General features: G+C 40.8%; 1 protein-coding gene across 1 annotated transcript in view; it reads right to left on the bottom strand.

Annotated features, from left to right (window-relative positions):
- Nucleotides 1–11,375, bottom strand: part of dsg2.1 (desmoglein 2, tandem duplicate 1) — a 44,390-nt gene extending 33,015 nt beyond the window's left edge. Inside the window, exon 1 of the mRNA XM_084310660.1 lies at nucleotides 11,214–11,375. Within this exon, the coding sequence (XP_084166786.1) occupies nucleotides 11,214–11,258 (45 nt within the window). The 5' untranslated portion in view covers nucleotides 11,259–11,375. The remainder of the gene's footprint in view (nucleotides 1–11,213) is intronic.
- Nucleotides 11,376–11,733: the final 358 nt, after the last annotated feature.

The following is an 11,733-nucleotide window of genomic DNA, read 5'->3' on the forward strand; positions in this document are numbered from 1 at the left end:
TGGACCACATGCCACTTTAACATAACCTTTAGAGGTCAATGGATCGATGGTTGAACGCTCCCAAGCACTAGAATACACAAACGTCAATGCATACTTTTGCTTTATGTTAACAGTTTGGCAATGGGGCGACAATAATGTAGACAAGAGGCATGGTATTCTATCTTTGGCCTAGCTCTGCTGGCAGCGGTTTATTTATCATGTTGTCTCATAATACAGCAGCACATATGATCTCCCCTCCGGGAGGGGCAGAAGTGAGAAGAAGGAACAGTAGGAGGGAACCAAGGTTTATATAGTCCCAACCTGGTGTAGACAGTAGACGCTCCGCCTACAGCGCCCTCCAGTGGACACAGATATACATGCAGTCATGAGGGCAGTAGAGAGCAATTACAGTCAGTTACAACCATATATACACCCTCTATATTCAACACTTTAGATGCTTCATTACATTCAATGGCAAATACTTCTCTACTTTTATATTATTTAATTATTATATAATTGTGAATGGAGGACCTTTACTTCTACCAGATTGATTGATTGATTGATTGATTGATTGATTGATTGATTGATTGAAAAGTTTATTAACAGATTGCAGAATGGGTACAGTACAGTACAGCTCAATACATACAATTGTTAAGGGGATGCAGACCAGAGAAAGACTTTTGTCTTGTTTACATCAGGGTCCCCCATTTTCAATTCATCATAACATATATGACATACATGACATACAGATAGACAGTACTGCTACATCTATACATTTATGACATATCAGATTTGCAAATACAGTACTGTTTGTGATACAAAAGTGTCCAGAAAAAGACTGTATATACATTTGACGTAGAAACTGTACATTGGAGGAGGTTGGGTGGGTGGGGTGGGGTTGGGTGGGTGAAGGCTGTACATTGGAGGTGGGGGGGGGGGGGGGGGGGTTGGGTAGGGGGGGGGGGACACTGAACACTGTACATTGGGAATACTGACAAAGCCATACTTGGTCATTTACTGTGCAACTGGGTTAGGACATTTGTAGGGGCCAGTTTCGAATTGCAGTCTCCCGTAGGTGTTTTTTGAGAGTGTTTTTGAAAGTGGGTAGTGATTCACATTCCTTTACAGCTTTGGGTAGGGCGTTCCACATTGATGTGGCATAATTGCGAAACGTGTTTAGTCCCTTGTTTGAGCCGAATCTGGGTTTAACATGATTTGTGGAGCTCCCTCTGGTGTTGTGATCGTGGTATTCACTGACCTTTGGGAAGTATTTTGACATGTACATGGGTACCTTGGTCGTGTAGTGTATCTTGTAGACCAGGCCCATTGCAAGTTGCTGTACTCTGTCGTCTACTCTAAGCCATCCTAGGTTGTCAAAGTGGGCAGGGGTGAGGTGGGTTCTAGGAGTCAGGTCAAGCAGTAGTCTGACTAGCTTGTTTTGAGATGTTTGTAATTTGTTTTTTAGTGCCTTTGAGGTGCTTTGGTACCATGAGGTGCAAGCATAGCAGAGTACTCATCTATCTGGGTATTTCTACTTAAGTAAAGGAACTGTGTACTTCTTCCACCACTGTTGTTGGGAGTGATTCACTTATTTTCTTACACATGGCGTCGTGGTGCAGGAAGGGGACACAGAGGAGATGGACGGGTGAGGGTTCGATACGCAGTAGCCTGGACTCTGGCACCAGAGCTATTGCAACAAGCCAACTGGCTAGCAGCTAGTGTTAGCTGCCACTCATACATTGAATTAGATTTATAACAGACCTTTCCTACATCAGCAAGTCAAGTGTTCCTTTATGAATCCCCTTGGGGACATTCAGGTGTCATAGCAGCATGGGGGAGGGGAGGTACATGCAAAAAAAATTATAGAAATAGTCATAATAATAAATGTTTGTGTATAACGTAATAATAATAGTGGAATTATATTAAAGTGGATTTCTATCAATAATAATAATAATAATAGTATACATGGTGTATGTATAGTAGTAGCGCCACCTGCAGGTCTAACCAGTAGATTAAATTGACTGAATGCCTTCATTTGGGACGGATCGTCCCACCGCTCTGATGCAACATTACAAGCTAGCTAATGTTAATAAAATAATGGCTTGAGAGACACACAGTCCAGCCTGCTGTCATCAGCTGTCACTCAAGATTCACTCCATCCCCCCAACAGTTTGGTAGCTCTGAGGACAATTTTATTATAGTTTTCATGGATATAACACATTTTACCAAGTAAATTTGTATTTTTGTATATTTTTTGTTGTTGTATTTTATATGTTTTTTTATTATTATTATATGTATTTTATTATATGGTTTCTAACAGGGACAAAAGTTTCAGTTGGACTTGAAATGATCAGGCAAACCTAGCTGTCAAGGAACTCAAACCTATCTGTCAGGTTGCAGTGGTGTAAAGGAAGTCAAACCTGTCAGGTTGCAGTGGTGTAACGGAACTCAAACCTATCTGTCAGGTTGCAGTGGTGTCAAGTAACTCAAACCTATCCCCCAAACCAAACCAGTGTCATTGCCAGCAGCCTGGGTAACCTGTCTCCCCTAGTCAAGCCCTTGGTTAAAACCTGGGCATGCTCTTTGACCCAGAGTTTTCCTTCAATAGGCAGGTAAACTCAGTGGTGAACGGGTGTTTTTTCCAGCTCCGGTCCATAGCCAGGATCAGTCCATTCTCTCCCCCTCAGACCTGGAAAGAGTCATTCACGCCTTCATATCTTCACGCTTAGACTACTGTAACTCCCTGTACCTGGGGCTTAATAAATCCACCATAGCCCGTCTACAACTACTGTACTTTTCGCACTATATGCCGCACCTGACTATAAGCTGCAGCAGCTAAATTGAATGATGTGTACATATATAAGCCGCACTGGACTATAAGCTGCAGGTGTTTTAATGTTTAATTACCATATGTAAGGGTTCGTGCACAGAGGGGATTGTCATAAAAGAGATGGCTGTTTGAGGAAGCTCCCATTTATTAACATTTCAACAAACAAGTTGTTATTCTTGTGTGTTTCAACACCTCGCTAAGTGCACGCGCACGACCACACCCAGCTTCTCGTTTGTAGTTTTCCCACCAGCATTGGAACACAATACTGTCAGACAAATAACAAGAATTAACTCATTTACAAGTTGTATTAAGTTTAGCAAATAAGGGAACAGATAAATAACATTTCAATGCAGTAAAAAAAGCAATATTACGATTTTTACATTTTCGGGGTTTGGTCCACTATAAGCCGCACCGTTATATAAGCCGCAGGGTCGAAAAATGGGGGGGAAAGCCACGGCTTATAATCCGAAAAGTACGGTACCCCAAAACACTGCCGCTAGACTGCTCACATCACCCCTGTACTTGCCTCCCTCCACTGGCTCCCGGTGCGCTATAGAATATACTTCAAGGTCCTCCTATTGGTCTACAAAGCCCTTAATGGTAAGGCCCCTGCTTACCTAGCAGACCTCCTCACCCCCTATACCAGGGGTCGGCAACCTGCGGCTCCGGAGCCGCATGCGGCTCTTTAGCCAATCAGCTGCGGCTCCCTGGCCAATTTTTTTATTTTTCTTTATTATTTTGGAGATCGATGTCATACTGTGACACTGAAATGAAAAAATATTTCATCAACTAAAATATTTAGTCAACAAAAATATTTCATCAACTAAAATATACAGTACGTCACACCCCGCGCCTCTCCCTGCCGTCTGCAAGTGGCTAATCTTGAGTTTCTTACCCCCCAGTAAGCTACTGTAACAATGGATAAATCCAAAAAAAGGAAAGTCTGAGGAAAATAGAGGGTTTAATTCAGCGTGGACAGATTAATTTGCTTTCACAACTAACGATGCAGGCTTACCTGTATGCCTGATATGTGGTGCGAAATTTGCGAACAACGAAAAATTTACTTTTTATTTTATAGATTTTCCACAAATAAGGGAAGGACTCAAATAGAGCTGCATAGTTCAGGGTTTTATTTTAAAGTAGGTCTACAGATGCCAGTGTTTTTTCTCCTTTTCTGTGTTTTATTTCAAAGTAGGTCTACACATGGTAGTCTTTTTTCAAAGTGGACTACTTTTTATTTTATAAATGTTCCACAAATAAGGGAAGGACTCAAATATACCTGAATAGTTCAGGGTTTTATTTCAAAGTCGGTCTACAGACACCAGTGTTTTGTCTCCTCTTCTGTGTTTTATTTAAAAATGGGTCTACACAGCCAGTATTTTTTCTCCTCTTCATAAGAGTTTGAGGTTTTCCTTTGTTATAACAGGTAAAAACAGCAATAAAAAGTAATTTCTTTTCTTTTTGTTGCTTTATAATTCCATTAATGCAACAAACTGTGTGATATAAGTATAATAAATCGCAAATTACTTTGGGTATGCAATTGTCAGGCGTTTTATGCTAAATGTGGGGTATGCTTGGGGATATATAAAACGTTATACACTGTGTTATCTTCATTTTAAGGGTAAATAGGTTGTGCGGCTCCCTGAGCATTTTATTTTGTGGGAGGGGGGAAAAGTGGCTCTTTTGATAGTAAAGGTTGCTGACCCCTGCCCTATACCAACATCAGGGCCCTCAGATCGGCTGACAAGGGTCTCTTAACACAATGATCGCCAGTCCTACAGCACAGCAGGATGAATTATGAATGGAAATAGCGAATAAAAGAAAAACGGATCCAATAACGAGTTTACTCATTGTTGGCGTCCAACGATTGGCGGGCTATAACGAGTTAATTTGTTTTTGGCGCAGAAACGGTTAACCACCCGTAGGTCTAATTTCAAGTCTAAGGGGGGGCGTGCTTTTGCGGTCGCAGCCCCTGACCTCTGGAACAGCATCCCCATGTCCATTAAATCTGCCCCCTCCATCAAGTCTTTTAAATCGAGACTCAAAACCCACCTATACCGCCTGGCCTTCCCTGACTCACTTTGACTCTTGCCTTGCTTGTTGACCTGTTGTTTTGTTTCCTTGTCTATCCGTTGGTTGTTTTTTCTGTTTATTCTATACTTGTCTTTGTTCTTAGCTATGTGAAGCACTTTGGTTGACAAGTGTCATGTCTAAATGTGCTATAGACTCCAGTCCCTTTCCCTGGATACCTCATGCTTGTTACTGGGAAATTGTAATAATTGTATGTACTGAAAAAATCCATGAACCTCTTCCTGCCCTGCTAGGAAGAATAAGGTGGTTATGGTGCACAGCACAGTATTTATATAATATATACATATATATATTTGCACTTTTCAGATGACAATATTTCGGATTAAAGCAGCAGCAAACGCTCGACTGAAGAGGAGCTCATACGACCAGTCCAGACCAGAAAAAGTATGTTTGCGCGATGCGCTAAATAAGGCTGCAGAGCGGCATTTTGTAAAATGTCCAGTATCACCGGTAATCACCATGGAAACCCTACTGTACGCTACTGTTGGGAATATGTGCAGCTGAGAACAGCCACACACCGCTCACATCTCAGGTATCTTCAATGATATGTCGGCACTGTGAGTTTGTGAAAAGAGTAACAAAAGCTGTACTTTATTACTGAGCCTAAAACTGTATCAAGACCACCAGAGAGGCAAAAAGTAGCAGAGAGTACATCAGGGTTTCAGTAAAACTCCACAGGCGCTCATTGGTTGGGAACACATTGAGGAGGTAAATCCCAAAGGCAAACTGTACAATACAATTGGAGACACAGGAATCCAGGTTCAGACCTGACTGTGAGTTACATGTACATAAGGCCTTTATTTGTAAGAGAGCACTAAAAACAACACCAACTGTCTCTGCGTTCCCCTTTCCTCAGGAATACCAGCTATAGAAATATCGTTTTCCTCAGGAATACCAGCTATAGAAATATAGTTTTCCTCAGGAATACTAGCTATAGAAATATCGTTTTCCTCAGGAATACCAGCTATAGAAATATAGTTTTCCTCAGGAATACCAGCTATAGAAATATAGTTTTCCTCAGGAATACCAGCTATATATGTTTTTTTCTTCAGAAATACCAGCTATAGAATTATGTTTTTCCTTTGCAATTGACCTCCTCAAGATGGTTGGCACTCAGGAGACCACTGATGTCTATGCACTGTGCAATGAATGAATGAATGAATGAATGAATGAATGAATGAATGAATGAATGAATGAAAACTTTATTAACAGATTGCAGAATGGGTACAGTGCAGTACAGCTCAATACATACAATTGTTAAGGGGATGCAGACCAGAGAAAGACTTTCGTCTTGTTTCCACCAGGGTCCCCCATTTCCAATTCATCGTAACATATATGACATACATGACATACAGATAGACAGTACTGCTACATCTATACATTTATGACATACCAGATTTGCAATTACAGTACTGTATTTGTGATACAAAAAGAGTCCAGAAAGAAAAGAGTATATACATTAGGCGTAGAAACTGTAGCAACAGGTCCATTCAAACAGTTTCTGACTGAGGCTCGCTGAAATTTAGTCTGTGTGCACTGTGAAATACATTTCAGTGAGCCTCAGTCAGCTTGTGCCAGACAGGAGCTCGACCACTTTGCATTGTTCTGTGGCCAACTATCCGGAGCTGGTATGAGGAACAGCAGGGATTGTGTTACCGCTCTACTGGCTTTACAGATCAATATCACCATTGGTGAGTAAGAAATAGGTTGGGCCACAACTATCCCTTTAACAGAAAACATCTTCCATTTAGTCAGGCTTACGGCTGCTCTGTTGTTCTATAAAGTGATACGCTGCTCTTTTGTGCCACCTAGACTCATTACATTAACACTGATTATTGTACTGCAAATGAGGGCTATTTTATTTTATTTAACTATTTTATTGCACTGCACTATTGCATAATTTGACTCTGTCTATTCTATTTTACTAACTATTTTATTGCACTTTTTATTATTGTCTATTTTAAAACTGCCATAGAATCAAACCATAAACAAGGTGGCCTATTAGGATGTTGGATTCTAATTGATCTTTATATGTCTGCACTTTATGTGCTCATTTTGTGCCCGTCTTTTTTACTGCTTTAAAGCACTTTGAGCTGCAATTATTATTATTTTTTTCCTCCTTCTTTTTTCCGTTTTTCTCCCATCCCAATTATCGTTATGCCAATTCCGAATCCCCTTCCTGGTCGTTGCGCACTCTACCCCCTACCATCGGTCCGGGAGGGCGGAGATCACATGCTTCCTCCGACACATGTGTACCCAGCCCACCGCTTCTTTTCACCTGGCAGCACGGACTCTCACTGGGAGAGTGTAACGTGTGGAAGGTCACACGACACTACCTCTCTTAGATCCTTCCCTTGCTGTGCAGGCTCCCAGACCGAACTAGGAGTCGCTGTTTACAATGACCAGGACCCACCCTCGCCGGGTTTCCCACCCTCTAACACTGCCAATTGTGTTAGTATGGACGGTCGGCCAACCCGGAAGCACCACAGCTGGATTCGATCCCACTGTCTCTGTGGTGGTAGACAGACCCTTAGTCCGCTGCACTACCCGGCCGCCTGAGCTGCAATTCTTGTATGAAAGGTGCTATACAAATACAGTGTATTATTATTATTAAGGTAATAAACAGGGTAAGTGACGGGTGTTTTAAGTGTCACTTGTGCTCGCAATGACAGCAGCTTCCCCTTGGGTGCCAGCAAGGCCAGCAAAGAGTGCTAACTCTTAACCTTAACCTTTGGTAGTGTGGTAGTGAAAGGGTTAAATAATGTCTGCATGTCTTTGTTCCCTAAATGAGTTGTCCCATTTAATTAACTCCTACATGTCCTGTGTAGGTAATCTCATAACATGCCATTTAGTTGGAGATCAGCTCCACCAATCAACCTACAGGACCACACTGCCTTTAAAAAAGGTACCCGTGTCTCAACACCTTACAACTAAAAGTTTATTGTAACTTAATGAATGAGATCAGAGATACAGACTAGACAACCAGTGAGACGAGTACATGAGCTTTATGACATGGTGACAGACGTCTGCAGGTCCCGCGGTAACACATTCTACTTTTGAATCACGTTCAAATGATTCATGTTAAAACGTGTTGAAACTAGAGCGGATAGCAATGAGTTGTGTCAACATTTCCAGTGTAATCTCCTTCTATTCTGTCTTGCTAGGTAACTTTGTGAATGAGAGTACCGTCTCTGTGTAGTGCAGGTAGGTAATATTGAAGGCAAAATGGGACTTGTGTAGTCAAATGTTTTCCTGGTAACTAGACTACATGTTCCATTGTGATTAAAGCAACAATGCTGAGGAAACTCTGTTGGCCCCAAAAAAATTGTTGCCATGACTGTTATAATGAACTAATGACTTGACTGACTTGTCTTGAACCTTCACCATGGTTCCTTCACCCGCCCTGCCACTCCTACAGGGTTCATTTGACACATTGCCCAGTCAACAAAAGAGGAGTCAGGACAAGCTGAGGAGTGGCTCATCTGTAACTGAGAAAATGCACCTGCGTACTAGTCACGATGAACTAAAACAGCCTGGGTCTGTTCTTAAAATGGAGAATCAACCATTTTGTGCTATTCCAATGATCTTGGACAGCTCAGTCCATATCTATAAACATAGACAACTGTCTCTCTAGGCTGGAAATCAGAGCATTCAACTTTAATTGGTGATATCTTCAATTGTTTTGGAGCTCTTGTGTGTGACCTCTTGTGTGTGTCGTAATTTTTCTGCCCAGCATGGGAAAATGAATGTCTTGACGATGAACAAATGAACAAGGTCCTTATTAAACTAGCTTCATCTGTGGTTCATACAGGCTCTTTACCTTGAACACGGTTCTTTAGTAAACTAGCTTCATCTGTGGTTCATACAGGCTCTTTACCTTGAACATGGTCTTTATTAAACTAGCTTCATCTGTGGTTCATAGTTCAAGTTCAAGTTTCTTATTAGTTGTCATACAGAAGTACAGAATACTTGTATACAAAATGCTTCTTTCTGTTACGCTACAGAGACTGTGCTAGGCAAAAATAGATACGTATAAAATAAGTATAGCAAGTATAAAATAGAAGTCAAGTACGTAGACAAATGTTCAGTATATATATACAATGCTCAATGTAGAGTAGAAGTAACTGAGTTACCATACAATATACTATACAGTGCAAAGGATGAGGTACAATTTAGGTACAATTTACAGTAAGGTATAGTGAGGTATGGGTTGTAGTGCAAATTCTTTACCAATAAATATAAAGTGTGCTTAGGTGTTCTAAAGTGGTTAAAGTGGGTGCTGCAGTGAGTTGTATGTTTAAAGTGAGTGTGTGCGTGTGGATGCGTGTGCTGTGAGCTGTGAGTGCATTTGATGGTTGTTACATATTGTTATTGTTCGTTGAGCATCCTGATGGCCTGGGGATAGAAGCTTCTTCTGAGTCTCTCTGTGCTTGCCATGAGACTCCGGTATCGCTTGCCTGACCGCAGCAGTTCAAAGAGGCAGTTGTTTGGGTGGCTCGAGTCTTTGATAATTCTCTTAGCCTTGCCCATGCACCGCTTGTTGTAAATGCCCTGGAGAGTGGGAAGCCCCCCTCCAATTGTGCGTTCGGCTGAACGGGCCACTCTCTGTAGTCTGCTACGGTCTTGTGCGGTGCTATTCCCAAACCAGGAGGTGATATTGCCAGTCAGGATGCTCTCTATTGTGCATGAGTAGAAGTTCTTAAGGATCTTATGACTGACTTGGAACTTCCTTAGGCGCCTGAGGAAGTAGAGGCATTGCCGTGCCTTCTTCACAACACTGTCAATGTGTGTGGTCCATGTCATACAGGCTATTTACCTTGAACAAGGTCTTCTAATATAATTTTCTCTCTCTGCTAAGGCAGGGCATTTTTGATTTTTTTAAGTGGCATTTTAAAAAAAGGAAAAATCACTAGCCAAAACTAGCTTAGTATTTCAGCTCAGGTCACCCCAATGTCACCCGCTCCAGTGCATTCTTGGCACGTCTTAACGAAATTGCAACATCCGGTCGGTTTAGTTTTAGCAATGTGGCTCTTAGGCTAGTTAGCGAAACATATAGTCTAATTCTCCTGTAAACCCTCACTTATATATTACCTCTCAAAGCAAATGCAGTATAAAGAACAAAATTGTGGTGGCCATATTCAAACTCAATTACTCTCAATAACTAAATTAATGTGTGCAAAACTATTTAGAGTGTTTGGATGTGTTTGAGATTATGTGAAAAATATATCAGCATTGTTTTTAGTGAAGTGCCCCTTTAAGGAGAAACGTGTTCATATACTGAGCTGTAAAATAGTATAGACATAAAATATGAATACTTGTTAAGATTTTCCCTTTAACTGAGCCAAGAGAAAGGACACACCTCAACAAAAACATCCATACTATAAAAAGGGCACATCAGGACAATTTAAAAATGAGCTTTTCAACCATTTTAGTTTAGTGGTAAATTAACCATTTCAGCAGGTGTCATTTGTGGGATGTTTTCTCAAAATCCACAGTATTTGATTACATCATTGCAGACATCTTGGTAGGCAAACAGTAAGTGAGTGTAATCACATAATAGATGATTATCATTCACAATACTGCTACTGGGAATTATATGATAACATTCCAAAACTATGGCATTCAATGGGCAGCATGTGTTGTTCAGCTCTCAACATTATAATATCACATAGATAGATATGGGGCCTAACTATAGAGAGACATATAATAGAATATATTGTAGTCTTACACCTGAAAGGTAAAATAAAGTTGTTGCCATGACACTTAAGGCGTTTGTGATCAACATGACATTTTAGATTAGATTAGATGATCGGCATTACAGCACAAGTACAGTACAACGAAAATAAAATTGGCAAATGTAACAGTAAAGTGCAGTAATATACGATGTACACGGGTGAATAAACTGGGTATAAAATACATAAAGTAATAGTGCGAATCAGATGTATACTGTGTACAGAGTTGTAGTATTAATATACACAGTGATACAGGTGTGGTAGTAAATCATACTGGCCAGCAGCGTAACTAGCGTAACTCTTTTTTTCGTGACGGGTTGTATTATCTTCTGATATCTTGTTATCCCAGCTCCGACATTTTTAGAACTGGCTATCCACTTCACTGTTTTAGAAAACAATTGAACCATTAGTTATACAGTAGGACCGATATTTTTTTAAGTAGGCGTACGGGACGCTGTTGTAACACAAGTAGACGTAAACTAGGACTGGTTGGTCGATCTACGTAACGCCGAGACATCGCACGAAAGAAAACAAATAAACACAAACAAACGAACAAGCGCGACTAAATAAAGTCGACTCACCGTGAAAATAAATAGCTCCAAAAAGGATAACGAAGCCCGAGTCATGACCTGAAGCGAGTCCTCGATATCCCAGATACACCTGAGCGAAAGTCCAATTCTCTAGTCCAACTGTTAGTTGTTGTTGATGATGCGAGACACGGATGACGGGTTCTGAGGACTGAGATGCACTCTACTGTAATATGAGGCGGAGGTGCGGTGCCTGTCCTATAACGTCACACACGCTGCACACCTACACACCCTTACCTGGGGGAGGGAAGAGCATGTGGTGTGTGATACATGCGTCCTTGGCAATAAAACACTTTGATTTAAATTTAATCTGACTGACTGACTGACTGACTGACTGACAGACATATATATATATATAGATCTATATAGATCTATAAACAGATAGACAGGCATGCTATTAAGGAGGAGGCAACAAAACCTTAGATGAGCATTTCAAATAATAAAATAAAAATAAAAGTATTATATTATATTATATTATATTATATATTATATTTCAATGAGAGATTCCCCCAAC

Source organism: Notolepis coatsorum, assembly GCF_963971535.1.
Source record: "Notolepis coatsorum genome assembly, chromosome: 3".
In the NCBI taxonomy this organism is placed as follows: domain Eukaryota; kingdom Metazoa; phylum Chordata; class Actinopteri; order Aulopiformes; family Paralepididae; genus Notolepis; species Notolepis coatsorum.